At 36.1% G+C, this 22,603-nt stretch overlaps 2 protein-coding genes across 5 annotated transcripts in view; one reads left to right on the top strand and one right to left on the bottom strand.

Moving 5' to 3' along the window:
* The window catches only part of gb:ex154042 (expressed sequence EX154042), a 70,542-nt gene that overhangs the window by 29,139 nt on the left and 18,800 nt on the right, over window positions 1-22,603 (bottom strand). Inside the window, exons 6-7 of one of the 3 annotated variants that reach the window (XR_012407982.1) lie at window positions 11,888-12,058; window positions 11,381-11,744 (exon numbers count right to left, since the gene is read on the bottom strand). The exons of 1 other annotated variant lie outside the window; for it this stretch is intronic. The gene's annotated coding sequence lies outside the window, so the exon portion shown is untranslated. Of the gene's footprint in view, window positions 1-7,196; window positions 7,724-11,380; window positions 11,745-11,887; window positions 12,059-22,603 lie in introns of those variants that run through there. One more of the 3 variants, XM_073954184.1, reaches the window with a different exon arrangement.
* gfi1ab (growth factor independent 1A transcription repressor b) lies at window positions 1,791-5,977 on the top strand. 2 transcript variants are annotated; one of them, XM_073953426.1, is made up of 6 exons: window positions 1,791-2,083; window positions 2,393-2,599; window positions 3,486-3,880; window positions 3,979-4,116; window positions 4,230-4,395; window positions 5,188-5,977. In XM_073953426.1, the coding sequence occupies exons 1-6, from the start codon at window positions 1,972-1,974 to the stop codon at window positions 5,364-5,366; spliced, it is 1,197 nt and encodes a 398-aa protein (XP_073809527.1). In that variant the 5' UTR covers window positions 1,791-1,971; the 3' UTR covers window positions 5,367-5,977.

The raw sequence follows: 22,603 nt of genomic DNA, 5'->3' as shown, positions 1-22,603 counted from the left end.
TGTTATTGAAATTAGGCTACTCATTTCGCTTTCAGCTTTTAAGTAAATATTCTGCAATGCATTATACATGTCTATCTCGTTGCGGAAGGGTTAATATGCTGTAACTGCATATGTCTAGTAATCAGTCTCAAAGTAAATGTGAGATAATGTTGTAAAATCAGTAAAGATTTTTTCCTAGTGCCCTTCATTATCTCTGTCCTACTGTATCTGCCGGATGCCCTGATGTGGTGTCTAATCGAAGGGGGCACATTGCGCTTTGATTTCCTGCGCTTCTCTTTTGGCCAGTAGCCTACTGATGGATCCTGCACTTTGCGATTGCATGCATCAGTTTATCAGATATTCTGTATCGTGCTAATTTTTATAAAGCTATACAAACTACAACTACAAATAAATCAAACATCTACACCCGTAAAAAAAGAATTGAAAACTTGAAGCGGTAACTCATAAACTTATAGCCTTTTTTTTTTTTTGCTTTTTCTTTCTCAATGATAGCTAGACGCTAATGCGCTCGATGTGAGTGAAGTGAAGCGATTAATTTGAGACTGGCTGAGTGGCTGTCACGAGTCAAAGACAGGTGAGGCTAGACTGATGGACTGCGTGGCTCTACGGGCTTCCACTGATTGTCTGGCGCACGAGCTGAATGCGTGTCCCTGTTGTGTCCACGACAGATCACCAGCGTCCTCGGAACAAGGCGGCTCTGTTCAGTAAGAAGCCACGAAACTCGAGAACACCGTGACCCGCTGTCGTGTGGACAGCTTTATTTCAAGGCTACAAAAATAAGTTTTAGCCTGCTTTGATAATTTTTATTAATGAACAAACTAATGAAACAAGTCAATTAAATGTGTAGCCTGCATGCAAACATCTTGCTGATAATGTAGATAACTGTAGACCGAGTGCCATTTAAAAAAAACAGCTCCATTCTAAAAAAGTAATTAATTCTGAATGATTGATATTTAATTCAGTTACTATAATGTAAAAATAATCTCACTATTTGTCACTACAGTAAATTTTCATATTATTAATTTGTGCTTTTTGTTGTTTTTATTATTCTGTAATCTTTTTAAATGTAAAAAACTATATATGTTTTTAAATAAGAAAATAATTTTAACTGCTAGAATCAAGCTATTTAAACGTTGTTAACACATATTTCTTTGAATGCTGTAACAGTTGACATTTGCTATTAATTATTGTAGACAGAATAGTGGCCTATGAGGGCGTGATGACGCTTGAGCCGACGCATTAGGCTACCTGAAACAAATCTCTCCTTCTCTCTTTTTTCCCCATTTGTGTGTGTGTGTGGGGGGGATATATAATATTTAAAAACATTTTATAAGGTAATCTAGTATTTTATAAATATAGATAAAGCCTAATAACACAAAATTAACTTTTGTGGTTGACCAATCAATTACGTGTAAATATTTTAAGTAAAAGGTAACATTTTGTTACATAAACACTTCTTAAATTGAAATAAAACGCATTATTATGCTCCTATCAAACAAAAAAGTGAAAGTACACACAAAACGTTTTCAGTTCTTAAATCAAAAAGTTACGAATTGTCGTGAGATAGCGTTGGCAAATCATTGGACGGAGAATGCATATGGGTTGCCGTCTCCGCGTTTCCTTTCCCCCTGCAGCTAAGGATTGAGTAACACGTTGATAAAACAGTGTATCACTTATCCTGATAGCCGTAGTTCCCCCCGGACCTGTCTGTCCTCTCGCAGAGGGGCGGACCAATCACAGGCCCAAGGCTTGCTAGTTGTTCCTTTAAAGCACCTGTCTTCATAACACCTGGCAGACGAGAGAACTGCTTTACGCATGCTCCCACTCTGTCATATCCTATACAGACGCGCTGCCCTTCAACCAATGGTCTTCAAATCTTTTCAGAGATAAAAAAGCCGCTGCGTCCGTGGAGCTGACAGACTGTCCGATTCTCACTAATGACTGGGGACATATGAGGCAGAGGAGGACACAATGCCTAGGTCTTTCTTGGTGAAGAGCAAAAAAGCGCACAGCTACCACCAGCCGCGATCTTTGGAGGATGACTTCAACAGACTTGATAATATTTTGGCTCATATATGTGCAGGTATGTCTAAATTAAATTGAATCACTGAGTACTGGTGTAGATAACTATGACAAAGCAAAGTGTAATCTACTGCAATTGCCAACCTGATTTTTTTTATTAAAAATAAAAATAATATTTTTTTATTGGCTAAATATTGTTTTCTTCTTAAAAGACAGTGAGCTGTTTTTTAATAAAACCCGAACTAAACTATAAACGCATTTAAAGAGGGGAAAACTCAATTGTAGATTTGCGTTTGGGTATGTACAGTTGTTGAGAGATTGCGCATTATACAGCTGTGGTTTTGACGAAAAAATAAATATCTCATAACAGAAAGTAAAACTTCAGACGAGTCGGAGTGCTGTGCGGATGCTCTGACAGGCGACACGACTGGCGCTGGTTCACCAGACTCTCACCTTCTGGATCAAGCTGATCTTTCCTCCAAGTCTCCTCTCAGCTGTGAGGAAAGCGTGTGCGATCGCTCGTCAGATTACGAGGACTTTTGGCGACCACCATCACCATCAGCATCACCGGGTACGGGTAGCTATATATATATTTTTTAATTATAAATAATTTTACATACAGATTTCCATAAAGGCTACCTGTCAATTTTTTTATGATTTAGTTTCTAACCACAAATCATTTACCTGAAGGTATATATTTTAGCCTATATTTATATAATTGGTTTTTTTTCTCCTTATAAGAAAAACTACACGTCCTTTTTACTTTACATTTGTTTTTTTTTTTGTTTTTTTGGTTGTGTATTTGAATTTTCTTCGTGCATGCAGAGGGGAAAATTAGGCCTTTATCTTTCAGCTGAACTATGCATTTGCATGTCAAACACTTCTTGCTCCGTCCACGCAGCAGCTACAGATGTGGGTCCCTAAATGTGCAGAGTTGAAAAGACATAAGCCTATTTAACTAGGCTATAATAATCCGCTGCGTAAAACATAGGACATAATAATTGGCAGTTCATTCCGCTGTGGCGACTCCTGATTAATTCCAATAGTATTTAAGCCGACGGTTGGTAAGTGGATAATAGGCTTTTATGACCTGTTTCAGGGGTAAGTCAGGTGACATTCATGGTCGTCATTTTACATTATGCTATAAATGTTTGGCAAACAAACAGAACAAAAAACGTCCTTACTTGGGGAACGCGGGGATCAAGCCTTGCGGGTCACAGACAGCGCCTCTCCAATTAATCTTGGGCACGCTTCATTAAATTTGTATCATTATCAGACACAATTTACCAACAGAATTATTCAATAGTCCAACAACAAATGCAAATTCATATAACTTTTGTATCTCCCCTATTTTAATCTTAAAATATTTTGGCACAAAACAACATTAATAAACGTAAACAGACCCCACTTAAAACCGAATAATAAACATTAAACTGTCGAATATTTTCTTTTTTTTTTTCCAGAGTCGGAAAAGTCTTTTTCACCCTCCGTGGAAGAAACACAGCCCTTCGCTGTACCCTTCAGGCCTTACGCTTGGAGCAGGTACTCGGGGTGTGAAATCAGGCAGCTGGTCCAACATACCCTCAACCATCACCGCTCTCTGGATCTCGAGCGGCCTACTCCAACCTATTACAATGAGCGCGTGACCGAGCCCTCTATTTTCACCGAACGAGGATCTGGCGCAAGAATTTACAACAGCTATGGCTCCACTGCCTCTTTGTTCGAGCGCGCCACTGCTTCTGGACTCTTTGATGATAGCAGCATGTTGGGAAAAGGAACTGAGATGAAGTCCAGCTCTGATGTGATCTGCAGTCGTCTCCTGTTAAATGGCGCATACAAATGTATAAAATGCAGCAAGGTACTATAGCCTAACTAGTACAAAGAGTATACGTTCAGTTTTTTTTAAATCAAGATGAGAAATTGTTTATTGAAGACTGTCCTCTCTTTACTCCACAGGTGTTTTCTACACCCCATGGCTTGGAAGTTCACGTCCGGAGGTCGCATAGTGGAACAAGACCGTTCGCTTGCGACATTTGCGGGAAAACGTTCGGACACGCGGTCAGCCTGGAGCAACACAGAGCTGTTCACTCACAGGTAGAGTGCTCAATTTTTTATTTAGGCCAGTGATAAAAAAAAAATGTCATCACAGATTATCCGATTTGCAGATGTGAAAAACGAATGCGTAAAACATTTTTTTCGCCCTACAGGAGAGAAGTTTTGATTGTAAAATCTGCGGGAAAAGCTTTAAAAGGTCTTCCACCCTGTCCACTCATCTCCTTATACACTCCGACACACGGCCCTACCCGTGCCAATACTGCGGGAAGAGGTTTCACCAGAAATCAGATATGAAGAAACACACATTTATCCACACAGGTAAAAGAAATAAACTGAACAGAATACACTTGAAACATTGTACAGAAGATTGTTTCCGCAACGGAATAAAAAGGGTTGTGACAAAACTACGACTATCATATGTTGAGTTTTTCACATTTCAAATCTTTTTTTAATCAGAATTGCCACTCTGTATCTTTAAAACCCCCAAACTTAAGCTTTGTTTAACTCAGTGACACACACACACACACACGCACGCACACACACACACACACACACACACACACACAACGACTGAGACAACGATAAACACGAATAGGCCTAAAATAAGTAGGCCTAGTCTAAATAAACTCTCAATTTCGGATTCACTTAAAACTAAAACTCTTTATTGGCATGAAACTCATAAAAAAATAATTTACATCTATGAGCATTTTTCAATCAATAAATGAAAATGGTTAAATTAATTATTTACTCTAAGTGGGCAAATGTTCTTTTGAGAACTGTTTACTTTAAACTTCTTAGCAGAAGCAACGTTTATTTTCGTTGAGAAATGGTTATTTTGTAACGTTTATTTTATCTCGTAAATATTAATATTTTTTGGTTTATAAAAATGTCGCAGTTGAGAGGAAAAAACACTGCGATTTGAACACAATTTAGGTTTAAGTCAGAATTCAGTATCAACAAGTTTTCCCTTAATTGTAAAAAAGTGAGATCACAATCACAATTGAAGTCTCAATTAACTTTTTATTCCCGGGCGGAGCAGGCTTTCTATCTTTTTTCTCTAGCCTATAAGAACTCTGGTTTTAGAAGTTGACGTATGCATTCTCTCTCCAGGGGAGAAGCCACACAAATGTCAGGTGTGTGGAAAAGCATTCAGTCAGAGCTCCAATCTGATAACGCACAGTCGGAAACACACTGGATTCAAACCGTTTGGATGTGACCTTTGTGGAAAAGGATTCCAGCGCAAGGTTGATTTAAGAAGACATAAGGAAACACAGCACGGACTGAAGTGAGGAAACATGCGTCCACGAGATTCAGACTTTACCAAACACTATTGGACAAAGACTTTAAGACAAAAGCTCATTCATAAAACATAAAAAAATCAGTGTTTTAGAGTAGGTGCCTAATAGCGTTTACATTAGGTGTAGAAGCTGTTTATGCTTTTGAGATTTGCCTACTAGTCAGCAACAGGCCAGCAGGTCTGGCAGCTTTCATGTTATACAGGGTATCACAGGTATCTTGATGCACATCAATAGCCCGCTGAAAGACATTGTGTCTGAACCCAAAATATTATCACCAAAATAATCAGGGACGAAATATAACCGCCGCGAGAAAGGACACAGTATCACCCAAAATATCAGCTGAAGGAGAGAAAAATCACCGCATCTCAAAAGAATGTCACTTTGTTTTTAACGCTGCAAAAGTTATATGCTGGCAAAACAAGCACTACAATAGACTGCGAGATTTCATCAATAAAAGGACTGTTTGTGTACTATAGCCCAACTTTAGCGATTTAGCTTGACAAACCATTTCCATTGTGTATACCATTTTCAAGAAAATACTTTGATCAATTGTTTTTGATAGTATTTACATTATTTATTGAAATAAAGAGTATGAAGATTTACTTCGAGTGTGCTTTGTTTTCTTTATGTTAGCTTGTAGGCCTATATAATTTCATACAGATTAAAAAAATCTCTGTATACGTGCGCATCGAATAACGTCCGCCATGATTGTAATTTAAGCATGGAATTATTTAAGTATTATTTAATTGTTAATAAAGTGTTCTCTATTTGTTTAAAATATATATTTTAAAAATGCTCTTTTTTTGTTGTAGTTTATTTTTTTACAATAGAGGTGTGGAAAAGTTCACATGTGCCTCGCGACAAGTGTATTCGCCAAATCTGTGATTATTATTATACATTAAAACACCTAGGCTATAAGTGGTAATAACAAATTAGTCAACGCTATAGTCTAAGTGAAATGAAAGAACTGCGCCTGAAAAAAATAAAAACGATCTTTACAGTACTAAATTTAATCTCACTAATATTGTAAATGAAAAACACAAAATAATTTTAATAGCATAATAATAATAATAATAATAATAATTTTACTTTGTTTTACTCATAGAAGATGACCAAAATCTTTTTTTTATTTGAAGATCATAATATTTACATGTTTTAAAGTCGAATTCAATTATTTATTTGCTAGCTTAAAAACGCGTACATTAATTTTAAAATGATCTAAAGAAATTATTTTTATAGCATAGTCATATAAACTCTTAATCACCGATATTCAGTTATACTTAAGAAATCATAATGCAGGTGTCGTCAAATCAAACGGCTAGTTCTCTTTTAGTTATCTTACCATGAAAAAAAATAATTATCCCCTTCTATTTACACTCTAAACATTTTTGGATTTCCCCTGTTAACAAAACTGAGTGTAAATAAAGGTAGTTTGTTCAGCAAAAACAGTTTACTCTATACTCGCGGTCAGTGCATTCCTTGCGCCTTAATGGTCCCGGAATAACATCAAAATATCTGGACTGGCAAAGTAAAGTAAATAATGTACAGTTTAAATCTTGTTTTATTTGTTCGATAGCAAATAGTTGCGGTAGCCATGCAGAAAAGGTGATTTACTGTTTTTTAAAAGTGAACAAGATTTTTCGAAATCATATTATTTTGCTTCACTGTTATACGCCACAACGTTTTGTGAGGGAATCAAAAAATAGTCTACTGAGCACTATTCGCAACATTGATTGAAATCACTGACTTTTTATGGCTCAAATCTTACAGCTTTTATGCCCTTGAAAATCCTGAATATTTTAAAACCCCGAAGATTTGACTGAGAGGAACATGAAAATGCATATTTATTCTTGAGAAAAAAAGAGATAAGCACACAGCTGTGGGATTTACATGTCTTGCTGCTGTGGGGAAAATTGAAGCCACCTAAGGAATTAGGACAGCATTTGGTATGGAATCAGCTTCTTTTTAAAACTTTATCACCAGCTGTTTGTTAACACCCTCAATTGTAAATGAACAGCAACATTTTAGTCACATTTGACATAATTTAAAATGCAGAATTAGTTACTTCCCTGTTAGGGAACTTTAGAGTGATGTGTGGGTGTACTCCAGAGTGCTGCAGGGACTGTGATGCCTCTACGCAGGTCAGTATCTACCACAAATGTTTCAATCCTCTGCAGTTCACTCAGAGGGAAAGTGCAAGCTTCAAGTGGACCATTAGGCCAGACCAGATTTCAGTGAGGGTTTTAAAACCGATGCCCCACAGCCTCCAGGCATATCAAATATGAATAGAAGAAGTCCTGGAAAGAGCCCAATCAATTTCAGTGGGCAAGTAATCAGAGCACTTCATTCTTTGGATAATACACACACATACACACACACACACACAAACACACACACACGCACACACACACAACTAATCAAAAGCTGCAATAATCTTTCGCTGGTAAATAGACACAAATGTCTAAAGATTTATACATGTAAATACGGTGTGGTGCAAATACATGGCTATTTTATGGCTAGGGTTATATAAAATTAATTGAAGTTCCACATAAAATATGAAGGATATCTCACGTTTTAGATAAAAGGCACAGTTTTTTAATTCAAATAGATTGTTCACCCCAAAATTAAAATTTTGTAGTTTTTTTCCACTTGTCACAAATCTTTTTAAATTTTTTGTTAACCATCAGTAACAATTGACTTTCATAGTGTTTGTTTTTCTTTATGGAAGTCAATGGTTACAGATTTTCACTTTCTTCAATATAGCTTCTTTAGTATTCAACAAAAGAAAGACCTCATAAAGGTTTGGAACCATATGTGGGAGAAAAAAATACTGATTCAATTTTCATTTTAGGGTGAACTATCTCTTTAAGAATAAGCCTCAACAATAAAATAGTTTTTTTTTTTATTGAATTCTTTTGTTTATATGTAACAAAAAACAAAGTATATATCACAAAAACTTTTAAAGTGAAAGTATAACATAAACATTAAGATTTATTAGAAAGGAAAATAATCACTTGTGTATAAATCTCAATGGATTTATAGAGACATAAAAAATGAATGGACAAATAAACAAACAAATTAATTTGAAAAAATAGTACATCAAGTGCTCTTAAAACACTTTTAATGATTTTTATGCAATCTTTGCATTGAAGCATAATATATTGCCAGTGCACTCTTTTTGGCTAATAAAAATGTCTGATTTAAAAATTTAAACCTAAAAGTCTTCATCTGAAGGCTTACATACTGTTTAGTAAATCTACAGAAATTTTAAATAAACTAGGATTGGTATTGGTGTACGTGGTTTAAAAATGGACAGAAGTTTCATGCAAGTGCTTATTCTCGGTATGTATTGATAGCCTGTAAAATTAGCAAAGCAATGCACCAAGAAAGTTGAACAGAGGTGAAAAGAAACGCAGGGAGTCTGGACCTCAGTGATGAGATAGCAGTGGAAGGTCTCACAGAGACAGGGCTCAGATACTGTGTTCTTTTGTTGTGGCGCTTTATTCATTATTTACTTGATCTGAAAAATAGACTGCAAGACAACTGCACAGCTGTCATCAGGCAGTAGGTTGGAGATACAAATTATTCATGATTTTAGATAGAAAGGTAGATGGAATAGAGAGAGAGAAAGAGAGAGAGAGAGAGAAAAAGAACAGGCAATTTGTTTTGCACAAATGACCGACCCTCACACACTATCTGTGTGAAGAACAATTTGGACAGTGTTTTGTGAATTATTCTTGATGGAAAAATAAGTAACCTGACTATAAATTTCAATGGAATAAATAACTTTTTTTTATTTAATTCTGCATGTTAATTATATTAAACTAAAAAAATAAGTTAACAAAATATATTTTTAAAATGTTTACACTAAATAAACATTATGATATTATGATAAAAAAGACACCCTGAAGTGGCAGAATAATCAACAAACAGGCTTTAGCATTAAAAGTATAAGGTTAAAATAATTATGCACTTGCAAAAACAAACATAATGAAGCTTTCCTGTTAATTAATTACCAAATAGACGGTGAATTATTTCTTCAGGAGAACAGTAAAGATACTCTTCTGAAACCACCATGGTTTTTGGTGATTTTTATATTGTAATTAAATGGCAAAGTGCCAGCTCACATAGGAGTTTGCATCCGCACATCGAAACCACAAGTTTCTATGTAAAATTTTTGTCAAAATTGAGTTAACATATTCTTATTAAATGACAACTTATTTACATTATGGGATGTTTTTTTTTAAGTCGTTTACATTTTAAGTTTAAGTAAAGTTTGTAATTCCAAGGTGACGACAAGTCAAATGCAGCAAAAAGTTGACACTGCAGGTCATGGAAAGATCTGGACAGTTTTCGGATATTAGATCATTTACTAAGAATAAAACCGAGCCACTGATTTGCCCTAAACTCCGCATTAGGTTACAGTGTGTGTGAGGTCATGAGGGTGCATTGTCTGTCTTCTCCTATTCATCCTATTTCAGCTTGACATGACACCTCAGCATAGACTCTGGGGAAATAGGAAGCATTTTTCCAGTCTGTTCTGGGATGTCCCAGCTGAGCCTGAGTACCATGCTTTTACTGCCCAATGCCACACACTTTTGTTTAGAAGTCCTTGTTGTTTTCAGGACTGTTTAACAAGGTAAGTCTCCAGAGTCCCGGCACGCTCTAAAGTCGTTCCCTCTGAAGAGTCCGTTGGGGTGTATGTGAGTGTGTGTGTAACAGTGAAAAGCGATGCATGGGGGGGTTCAAGTAAAAATGGGTAAAGACTAGTGGTGACTGACACAATTGGGAGACATTAGAGCTGGGTGAACGGCCAAATGTGAGCTGACGTTTTCCTTCAGGTTAAAGCCCTGAAAGCTTTTCCATTAGTTATCTCGCAGAGGGGCTCACCAACCCCTGCACAGCACGCATTCGGGTTGGAGAGCCCCCACCATCTCCTGAAAGGTGGGTGCAGTAGTTTGCTGCTCATTTAAAGACATGTTTATCCGCTTCATTTAGCATTACATATCACTACCACTATTTGGATGCTAGCTGTCGCTCAAAAGGAGACGCAAAGGGATGTAGTTCATATTTGTTGCAGCTTTCACTGTACCAAAAAATATGACTATGTATCATTCATTGCTAGATTAGAAATCAATTTTTTTTTCCATTAGGAAGCAATATTTGCCCCCAGGGTTGATTTTCAGAAGAGGTTGTTTTCCTTAGAATTTTGGTTCAGTCAATGTGATTTTTAATACTGTATTAATATTTTATCAAATGCGATTACTAATAAATGTTTGTTTCATTTTATTAAATGTGATTTATATTAAATACCTACGATTACTGTGAAATACTCTTACCAGTAAAAACACATTACATGTATTAACACAGCACAACATATTGTTAATATTATACTACATAAATTATCTACATTGTAAATCATTGTAGGGCTGGGATAATATAACAACATGACAAAGGTTTGTCAGAAATTATTCTTTTCTAATAATAATTATTAACACTGTTGAATAGAATACATATTAAAAATGTTTTTGTTTGTAAACATCTGCCATATTCCGACTCAAAGCAATTTCATGGCAGTTCATAACTATTTCATGTTAATGGATAATTGTGCATGAATTAGAAGATGAATCCTATTAATATACTCATGTTTTTTTTGCCAGGGTATTAGCAAAGTCCTTTTAAGGCAAGTTGTTTCATTGGCGGCCATCTTTGAAACGCCTCTCGGGAAGTGTTTGGGCATTCTGTTTGAATGGGCAAACATCAAATTCTTCAAAACTTACATATCTTCCAAATCTTACATATTTAGAACCCCCAATAGAACTAAACAACAACTGTCTCATGTTTAATTATTAAACGTCCGAATCTAACAAAATCAGCATATTTTCAGGCTGCCCAAGCTAATGCGCATGCACATTTGAAAGAAACAAGAGTACGACATGAACCTCTTTTATGGCCTACATAGTATCATCCTCTGGATAATAATTGTCTGATCACGCTGGTCTTTTGAAGTAATTCACAATGTGGTCTTTATAGTGGATCTCCTCTAGAAATGACAGCGACTCTTTGTTTACAAGTTTGTGGGGTTTAAGTTGCTGCTGTCATGTGATGTGCGTTTGACAGGATGGACTGTACCTCGCGTTCATTTCATAAGGATTACAAAACCAAAAAACTTTTGTTTTCAAGTGCACTTGCTTCATGTAAAAGTACAGATTTCAAGCTTTATGTGGATATATTTCTTATGTCTGTGAAGCAAATATTCGCTGAGATTCCAGTGTGTTTGTTGACTACCAAATTGTCGTAAAAGCACACATCTGGTCCCCTGGAGAAACGTCAGTCTATAGCGATCAACATTTTTGTCCCCATTCAAACCTATAAGAGTGACATGTCTTGAGTATTCTATCAAAGTCATTTCACTCGGCAGCCATTTTTGAAACACCTCTTGGGCATTACGCTCAAACATTCTGTCTGAGAGGAGAAACAACAAATTCTTCAAAACTGCTTGTCAAGCTTACCATTGAATTGCATGTTAGAAATCACCAATAAAGGGCTGCACAGTGGTGCAGTGTGTAGCACGTTTGCCTCACAGTAAGAAGGTCGCTGGTTCGGGCTTTAGCTTGGTCAGCTGGCACTTCTGTGTGTAGTATGCATGTTCTCCCTGTGCTCGTGGGTTTCCTCTGGGTGTTCTGGTTCCCCCCACAAGTACAAAGACATGCAGTACAGGTGAAGGGTAGGCTAAATTGTCCATAGTGTGACCTTGAGTGTGTATGGATGTTTCCCAGTGATGGGTTGCAACTGGAAAGGCATCTGCTGCGGAAAACATATGCTGGATACGTTGGTGGTTCATTCCGCTGTGGTGACCCCTTTTTAATAAAGGGACTAAGCCAAAAATCACCACTAAAATTAAACAACAACTGTGTCTTTAGTTTAATTTCTAAACATCTTAATCACACAATCTGCATAAACTCACATCTGGTCCAAGCCCCACCCCCTGAGAATTGTTAGCCAAGCGCGATCAACGATTGGCCCCTGTATTAGTAGGCGGTGCTTTATTCACCATATTGACCGTTGCACATATTGACATGTCTTGTGTATTTTACAGTCTGTGTTATTAGAATGTAATAATTTTGGTTCTGTTCTGTTTTTCGTATTTCTATGCTTGATTTGACTAATCTATAGCATGACAGCGCATCCATTAGAAAGAAAGGGAGATGGAATTTGGAAAGATTAACAAGCCAGAACTCAAAGTCGGGATGCTGAAATGCAGTGGTGCTTGATACTGTAGCCCAAAAGCTGACACCTCCAAGGTTTTCTATGGCTGTCCCTCATCCCTCTGAATCCCTCAACATTGTTGATTCTCAGTCCCATCAGCTTCACTCCAGCCTTGGTCCCATGTGCTGTGGCTTCACCTCAGGCCACCATACATTCAGTGTCACTCCAGGTCTCCATCTTTTCAGCTCCAACTGGTCCTTATCATGTCGTTTATGGATTTGCCTGAATTTATCTACTGTATGCTTCCTGGCTGGATGCTGGGACCCAGGCCTGTAGTGTATCCTGATCTCCTCTTTGTCCCTGGCTCTTTCCTTTATCTTCTTCACCTTGGTTTCTTTTGCTAATACTTTTATCTGTTTCTCTGTACTTTGTCAATCACTCCTGAACCCATCAACTTTTTTCTTCCTATGATGGATTTTCTACCATGCAAAGATGTATCTTCAGAGTGACAGAAGTAATATCAGGTGTATGTCCAGTTTTAGTTTAGTCACGTTTGTCACCATGGCTTCTGATCCTGCTGACAGTCCTTCATCCATTTATTTTTAAGAAAAAACATGTATTGAAGCTCTGAGTTTTCCTTATTTCTCTGTCTGGGATTGTTTAATTGGTTAAAACCTTTTAATTAGTTATACTATATTTTTTTTCTGTGTTTGCCGTCTTTTGGATGAAACATTTAACCGAGGTCCTGACTCTCTGTGGTCATTAAAAACCCAATGGCTCTTCTCGTAAAGCGTAGGAGTGTAACCCTGGTGTCCTGGCCAAATTACCTCATGCATCGGCCCTTACCGATCATAGCCTCCCAATCCACTGAATTGGCTGTATCAGTTTCTGCACTCCACCAATAGCTAGTGTGTGGTGAGCGCACTGGGGCCGTCGCATTATCCAAGTGGATGCTGCACACTGGTGGTGGTGTGGCGGGACCCCCCTCATGATTGTCAAGCTCTTTGGGTGTATTACATTACATTACATGTGTTTTTTTTACAATTTGCTATGAAAGACTATTGTGTTCTTTACTCCAGTGTCATACATTTTATACTCAACTCATCATAACAACATTTAAAACAAGTTGGTCCATAACGTTAGACTAGTTTGAGTTATGCATCTCCCACTATAATCACTGAAAATGTCTACACTGCAAAATGACAGCAGATCTGCAGAATTTGGTCTGTGTCATTTAGACAGAGTTCCGTCTACCCTGCAAAAAATGCTAATAAATAAATATGATACAATGTGCAGGGGGTTAGAAGTAATGCTGTGAAATAACACATTTCTTTCTTTTTCATATTTTAATCACCACTGCTGTAGATTGATTTTATTTATGCAGCTGTGTTTTGTCTTGAATTAATCTAGAGTTTGAGAGAGATTCTTTCTGGGAGTTTTGTGTCATTTTTGTCACAACTCGCTCTTCATTTCCATCAGTTGTTATATTTTTTTTAGTTTTAGTTTATTCACTTATGTGATTCAGGCTACATTAACAACTAACAAATAAAGTGGAAATAAGACACTTCTCAGAAATCTATCGCCCACACTTATTAATAAGTAAAATTTCCATGGCATTATATCTAATTCATCCTGCTAGGAAGTGATTTCTTTAGCCTGAGTACATCAGTATAGTTCTGTTTCATCCACATTTAATAAGTAGTCTAATAGCATATGAATCCTGACAAAAGCCCTAAAAGGATTTATGTTGGTAAAGGGTTGAACAAAAAGAAGCTTTCTCATCAGAAACAAATACAATGTGACAGACCGGCCCAGGCTACACAGATAGAGTAGAATTAAAAGCACTAAAATCATTTATGTAACAGTCTATGCTTTTGTTCCTCTAAAACCAATGCCCTTGAATCCATTTCAAGAAAAAGAAGTCAGTTTTGTAAAGAAATGATTAAGTACATTTTAAATATAAGCTGCTGCTGTCATCCATCAGTAATGATCATCTTAAATCCCTCGACCTGATTTTGAAAAGAGTGTAGATGCAGCCTAAAAGGTTGTGAATTGATACGACCCTCCACTTAACCAGGCCTGACTAAAGCAATGAACCTCTCTGAAAAATTCATAAGATCCATTTCATAAATTCCAAGCCAAGCAAATAGATGTATCAAACTAGAAGAGGAGAGAGAGATCCAGGCTGATATGCAGAGACAGAGAAAGAGAAAAGACGGTGGTGGTGAGAAAAATGACAAAAGATTTATTCTCAGTTATAATAAAAAATTAATGTTGAGGCATTCAAGTAAAGTTCCTTTTGATGTTCTGATTTAATGAATGATTTGAGGCTCAGATGTAGGTTTGCTGAAGCCTGCGCTAATGTCTGTTCAGGGTCTGTGTAGTCATGTGTCACTCTGCAGCACCATCAAGCCAATGCACTGCTTCTCAACAGATCAAGCAGTCTGCAGTGAACTGGTAAGTACTTCCAATGTCCCTGAGGTCCAGCACGCACACACACACACACACACACACACATGCGCGTGCTCGCAAGGCCTCATCCACTGACGCATTCTGATACTAGACGCACAAATACACCAACACGTTTGCACACTAACTCAGACACATTGATATATTCCTGCACCAGAGATAAAAGGTTGTTTCATGTATTGGTGTATGTGGGAAAAGCTGTGATGTTTTTCTGCTGTTGTGTGAATGTGGTTGATGTTGACCCTATGATGGGCAGTGAAGTGTGGCAGGAACAAAAGAGCAAGCGTCACCTAAACTAACACAACATGCATTTGAGTACAGGCCACTTGATTTGAAAATATATTATCTTCCTTTTGTCAAACATGATTTTCAGTTGAGAAATCGCTGAATCTAACTGCATTGTTATTGCATTAAATAATAATGATGTTGTGACTAACCGAAAAGGCAAAATAATACACAGTCAAAAATGAATGATTTAAAATTTACATACATGAAACAAATCCATGTTAGAACATTCAACAAGAATTAGTTGTTGTGAAATCAAAATTGACAACTCTTATTTTGTTATATTTTCACAAGGCCAGCCAAACCATTTCAAGTGTACACAATAAAAGTTTTATCATTATAAATACTGTACTTATGATTGTAAAATGTTCATGAAGGTCATGTTCAGAAGAAAAATAGTTAACTGACTAAAAGGCAAAAAAATGTACCTTTGTACTTAAAAGAAATGTCTCAATATCAACTGATATAAACAGTTTATCCTGATATTTTTTGGTTATATCATCCACCCCAATTGGACATCATTATTATAAATGTAGTTTAGAAAAGCAAATAATTTTTAATCGTAATAACCTCTGCCTCTTTAACAACATCCCTTCTTTTTTCTGATTTCTGATGTGAGCGTGGGACAATCTTTCTGTTAACCGAGATCAATCAATGGCTCCAAAAAATTAATGTTTACAATTTACACATCAAGAATAATAACAAGAAATATTTTTTCTAAAAATCTTTCATATGTAGAACAATGTCTAAAATCAATTCTACTAGCATATTTAACACTTTAAAAGCATTAAAATAAATTAAAATAATGGTCCAAAATAGACAATCATTTTGATTCTGGTCACTGCAAAAAACTATGTTGATCTGACAGAACAGCATTACAAGGACAAAGATCTGGGTTGCAGCGGTAGATGAGACTGGCCCTGCTCGTTTCCCCGCTGGTGTATGTTCAATTATTAACAACCACAACCAGTACCTGATCTGCTCAAATCAACTATGAGTTTTTCCAACCTGCTTTCTACACAGTCCAGCTATGGATGTTTGCACAACAACAGTATGAGGAGGCAGGTGTGGTTCCTGACCTCCAAATCACATTTGCTCAATTCATCACATACATTTTATTGTGCAAAAAAAAAAAAAAAATAATAATAATAATAATAATAATAAAAAAATAAATAAAATTATATGTATAAAATTGCTCCCATATATATGTAAAGTTGCTCTCAGCAGCAACCCAGTACTAAATTTTGTTGTGATTATTACTTTGTACTGCAAAATTTTAAGTGAAACTAATATAAATAATATAAAGTCTTAATTGCTATGAATGATGTTGCAAGACAAAGTCTGAAATGTGAATAATCAGTGAAAGATTATGAGCTAATCAGCTATTGTAAAAGTGAAATGTAAAGTAGCTATGGCAATAATAATAATAAATAGCCATATAAATAAATAAGTTAAAATGTTAAAAAACAAACTACACTTAAAAAATGATGTTTGCTATTTGTTCAAACTACTTATTTTAAATGAGCTGCAACAATGGGATAACAACTTAAATGTTTTATGTTCAATCCACTTAAAATTGTAAAAACTAACAAGTTAACTTAATCGCCTTATGTTGTTCGATTTGTCACAAAGCCAGCTTTTTTTTACAATGCAGATGAAATGAATCTAAATTAAACTAAGTATCAGGTACAAAAGAGCATTCGCAGTTTACACTCTGTTGTGTTCAATGATTGAATATTTGTAAAATGTCTAAAATCACACGTCAAAATCCAGAACAGCAGAATCAGTGCCAATAAAAATCATCAAACAGTTATGTCAATAGTTAAGATTAAAAAAAAAACTACAACACATGATCTCTCGACCTGAATGATTGGCAACCAAGGTGCCTGAGGAAAATATTTGGCAGGAGGAATACAAATTAAAACACTTGTACATTTATTTGTGGATAAAAGGAAAGAGGAGGGGGGAGAGAGAGTTTACAACGCCTAAAAGCTTCCATCACCTCAATAAAATCATGGGAACCAGTACACAGAGTGTCAGCATCTCTAAACACCAGAGAATGAGCAGACTGACAAAATTGCTTTGACAGCCTGTTCACATGTAACATCCCAGCCTCTTCTGCCACTGGGGGCTGCCTACAGAGATGAAGGCACACGCTACCCAAGCGGACTCTGGCGAGCTGGTGAGCGTTGTATTGATCAAAGCTAGACGGGGTGTCTCTCCTTCAGAAAAAGGGCCAGCGCTATCCTTGTCAATTAAAGTTCCCACACTGTACGTATTGATTTGGAACAACTCAACACAGGTAATTGCCATCAAAATGCCGATTTACAAAAGGGCAAGCAGACATCTGCGATAGAAGCACCTGTACGGTTATATGGATCAGTTGTTTTCCCCTCCCCATGGTCCAAGTCACCCTGACAATATTTTGGTCTATTATTGTAATATTAATAAGATAGATTAAATATAAAAGATATAAAAGATTTTGTTAAATATAATAAGGAACTAAAAGCACTGGTTCAAATCAAAAATAACATCTCTGTGATTATTTAGGAATCTTCATGTTGTTCCAAATTAATTTTATAATACAAATAAAGATATTTTCAAAACTTTTTAAAATTTCTTTTCTCTACTAAACCTTGTCTGAGTTTCAACACATTTATGAAGGCATCAAAACACGAATACAAATTGATTAAAGGGTTTCCCTGAAAGAGAGTGAAAAAAAACATGTGAAACAATCATGAGCGCTCTTGTAATATTTAAATCTAAAAAAAATGTGATCAAATTTAGTTGAACAGGCTTATTTTTTATTTAAATTAGGGCTGTGCAGTATTGAAGAAAAATGTGATATGCTAAATAACACAATAATGAATATGCCATATTTGGTCAAAAGTTTGGGATCAGTTTTTTCATGTTTTTTTGGTTTTTTTTATATTGTGTTCATCAAGGTGGCATTGATTAAATGTAAAGAAATGATAAATATTATTGAAAAAATAAATAACTGCTTTTTTATTGTATGTAGTTAGTTTCAAATGAAATTACTACTCAGTCATTACTGCTTGTATTACTATTACTATTAATAATAATATTAATAATAAGTAATTGTGATAAAAGTGAATTCTGAAGGATCATGTGACTCTGAAGAATGAAGTAATGAAGATGAAAATACACTTTTTGAATCACTGGAATAAATGATTAAATTTAAACTACTTTTGTATTTATTTTTTATTTTTTTTATTTTACAATTTGTACACAATTTTAAACAAAGAACAATCAGAAAAGCAAAAACACATTAGTTTCTTAACATGTTTGAAGTGACTCGTCATACAGTATTCAGTATACAGTATATAATCATCTGTACTAAAATGTTTACAGATTTATAAACAAGAAAACCAGCCTGTCCACTCTGCTTGGTTGTAAGATGTGTGTTGACATGTAATTATATTGCATGATATGCAAAAAAAGTCTTTCAGAGGGTGTGCTAATGGCAGGCACACAATAATAATTTTCTTTTAAATCTCTTATTTATTAGCAATATGCACATTTGTGAATTTTTAATAAATATAATATATTGTGAAGCTCCAATTAAAATAACAAACAAAGGTTTTATGGTTTTGGAAGAACACGAGGGTGCACAAAATATATTCATTTTGGGTAATCCAACCAAAAAGGTTTAAACTCTAAACTGTTGTCTAACTGTATCTAACAATATGATTGCAGTGCATGAAGGCCTAAATCTGGCTTCTCTTTCAGTAGTAAAAGTTTAAGGAGGGGTTACAGTTTTCAGTTAGAGAAGTTTCCATGAATCACAATATTTACCGTTCTTCTTGTTTTTAATCTTCATACGTTTACTCAATCGTGAGGAAAGGAAAATCTGAGCCATGTTCATATAAAGTGCACTGTTCCAAATCAAATGCACAAGTCCATCTGTAGGCAAGGCAGAGAATGCTAAGGCACTGACTCTAGGGATTGACCCCTAAACAGCACAGTTTTTCTTGACATGTTCGCTGGGATTTAGGGAGGGATTTTGGCAGACAGCATCAGCCCCAGACATGGCCTCTAGGGGCCTTCAGGGCCACTTTGTTGCCAAGAAATAAGCACAAGAGTGGCAGAATAAACAGTCCTGTCAGCATGCCATTATAAAGCATATCAAGCACTCACAATGTGTGTTAAAAATCTAAGATTAAACTCTTATATTTTTTGTAGATATGGTTGTTTATATATTAAAAAAGCCGTTAATTATGAATACATTTATTAGTGAAAGTATTCCATACATTATAAATCCTCATTCTTCTTTGCTAAATTCCAATAATGAATAAGCCTTAAAGGGCACATAGTTTACGCTTTTTTATGATTTAATATTAATATTATGGTTTTTCTAAAGTGTGCCAGTTAAGGCTCAGTTCAAAAACAATTCAGATTCTTTTATTATAATGTGTTAAAATGTGTCATTTTGGGGGCGTGTACACAGCTCGCTGTTATAGGGGTGTGTTGCTTCACATGAAAATTAGTTTTAAATTCCCACCCAACGTAACAAGGGGGCAGAGCCAAGAGCTCCCACGCTCTGTGTTTGGCAACAGACAGCCAGACAGAAAGAAGCAAGCAGCATAAATGAGAGGATCAGCAGCATTCAGCCGTACATGTATGCCTCGGACACAGACCAAGCAGAGAGTACACAATCATTTGTGTCTTTGTATAGTTTTACAGCCAACTGTGTGCTAGTTTAAAGTTCCGAGCTTGTACACCAAGACTAATAACCATGCACACTGAATTTGGTTTGACTGAGGTACATGGATGACCCGCTTAAAGCCGCGACACAGCACACCAGACACGCACATTCGCATGTTATTTAAAATGAAACTATTCAGTTAGAGCTCTGTGGCACGGCAGAAACATGAAGTGTCCTGAATCCTGGCTGGGCACTGCGGACAGCTGCCGACTTAAAGTGCCGTTGTGTGTACCCTGTTAGAAACCTATGTTTAGAATACTAAAATGTATGGTGCTTTTGGTGTGCGACCTGCAGGCAAGTTTGTTATTTTATTTCCAATGGACACTCACGTGAGGCGAAGGCGCTCACACTTTCAGCTGCACCTAGTTAAGAACACACTCACAGGGAGCTTCTTCTCGCGAAATGCAAACGGCTGAAGTTTAAGGTAGACGCAATAAAAAGTACACTTGTTTGCAAACCTACCTACAAACAAACTAAGTGACAAACAATGATTCGGATTAGAGCGATCATGTGGTGAATGCTGATCTTGTGTTGAGTCCAATGAGCTTTGCATCTAAAAATAGAGCAAGGGTATTCCTCTAGTGCACAGGTGTCAAACTCAGTTCCAAAAGGGCCGCAGCTCTGCACAGTTTAGTTCCAACCCTAATTAAACACACATGATTAAACTAACTGAGTCCTTCAGGCTTGTTTGAAACCTACAGGTGAGTGTGTTGGAGCAGGGTTGGAACTAAACTGTGCAGGGCTTCGGCCCTTCAGGAATTGAGTTTGACACCCCTGCTCTAGTGACATCGCTTGACTCACACACTGAAAATGGTGGACGTGAAACAACAAACTGAGGATTAGGTGACGCGTTCCTGTCAATCAATATTGGTGGGCGGGGGGACCGCACTCCTACATCAAGTTGCGGTCGATCTAAAAACCGCTCCAATTGGTCCACCGTTTTTATGTTGTTAAATTTTAAAAAAAGGGACTGTGTGTGTTTCTATCACCCCAATATGGCAGTCTATACACTATACTTACACGCATATCTGTCCAAACAGCTTGAAAAGTAGATTTTTCACCATAGGTGCCCTTCAAATGCTGATGTCCTCATCTGCTGATTGATATATGATTGTACAGTATAGTGACTAGACAGGCCTACTGCACACTTATTAATAAAAAATAAGGCATCATGAGGATACTATATTTATAGAGAGAGATTAAACATGTAAATATCAGATCTGTGAGTCTCAATATAATGTTGAAATATATGAGTTCAGTACATGGAAATGTCATACCAATTGCCTCATGTCATCATGTGAATTATCATGTGAATCCATTGAGTGTAAAATTCAGGTAAAATTCAGGTCAATGCTTAGATTCAGACTGCTGATAATAAGTATTTTTATGCACATCTATGCATCATATCCTTCTTACTGTGATCTTACTGAAATGACAGCAGCACATTTCAAGAACAATCTGTTTATGCAGAGGTTGATATTAATTACTGCCTCTGCTTTTATATAAATTGAAAGCACAAAACACAACTTTAAATACATTTCTGTTATCCCTTTTATTGAGTATATATTTTTTATTTAGCCTATGTTTCATCCACAACATGACTCAGGTGGAGAATTCCTGTCTAACTCCTGTGTTTCCATGTGCCACTCCCAGTCACCTTAGTACACCCTTGTTTCCTCAGTTATCATTGTTAGTTACCTTGGTTGTTTATTGTCTTAATTCCTCATAACCATTTGCTTGTTAATCTCATTGTCTCCCTCATTATATATCCTCTTGTGTTTCTATTTTTTTCATAAAGTTTGCATGTTTCATTGTATGCATGTCTGTTTTTGAGACATTAACAATTTCTGCCTGCACCTGGATCTTCACCTCATTGTTCATCACTCAACAACACCACAGATGTCAAAATTAAAGTTAAATTGAACCTCTTCAAAATTTCAGTTGAAAAGGTTTAATAAGATCTACTAATTTTCTGAAATATCTTTTGATAACTGAAACATGCCTATTTGTATTTCAGAGTGTTTGTGTGTGTGAATTACAGGCGCTGACATGAAAACCAGAGCATCAGAGCAGAGCTTATTAATATTCATGACCATTCCATAAATGGTCAAAACTGAGCTTTTACAGGTAATCCCTGTGGTTTTAAATGCACACTATAGCACCTTTAAAAGTGTTCAGCATCAGCATCTCTGCAAATAGCAAAGATGTCAGTATAACTGCTTCAAGAACAGAGCTATTATGGCTTTGTTTTAAGTCAAACATACAGAAACATGGCATCATTTTAGGCAACATGGTTACACCAACAAAATATTCAGCAAAGGTAGAATTAACTCCTAACATCATCTTCCTAAAAATATTGATTGTTATTAATAGTGTATTCATTATATTTAGATTTAACGTGTCTTATAAACAATGAAATTGTGTATTATCGTAATGAAAATGACAAATGACGTATTTAAGCAGCATATTATCTGTTTCACTGAAATAAAGATCATGAAATTATTTTCATAGAATTATCCAATATGATACACATACTTAA

The sequence above is a fragment of the Danio rerio genome, chromosome 6, assembly GCF_049306965.1.
Source record: "Danio rerio strain Tuebingen ecotype United States chromosome 6, GRCz12tu, whole genome shotgun sequence".
NCBI classification, from domain to species: domain Eukaryota; kingdom Metazoa; phylum Chordata; class Actinopteri; order Cypriniformes; family Danionidae; genus Danio; species Danio rerio.
Note: the sequence above shows the minus strand (reverse complement) of the source record. Positions and strands in the feature narration are given on the sequence as shown.

Bases quoted from the DNA above. Each gene is read 5' to 3' on its own strand.
- gfi1ab (XM_073953426.1), top strand. From the start codon at position 1,972: ATGCCTAGGTCTTTCTTGGTGAAGAGCAAAAAAGCGCACAGCTACCAC. The intron at 2,600-3,485 runs GTAGCTATATAT...TTTTTTTTCCAG, and splicing joins ATCAGCATCACCGGGTACGG to AGTCGGAAAAGTCTTTTTCA. The intron at 4,117-4,229 runs GTAGAGTGCTCA...TTCGCCCTACAG, and splicing joins ACAGAGCTGTTCACTCACAG to GAGAGAAGTTTTGATTGTAA.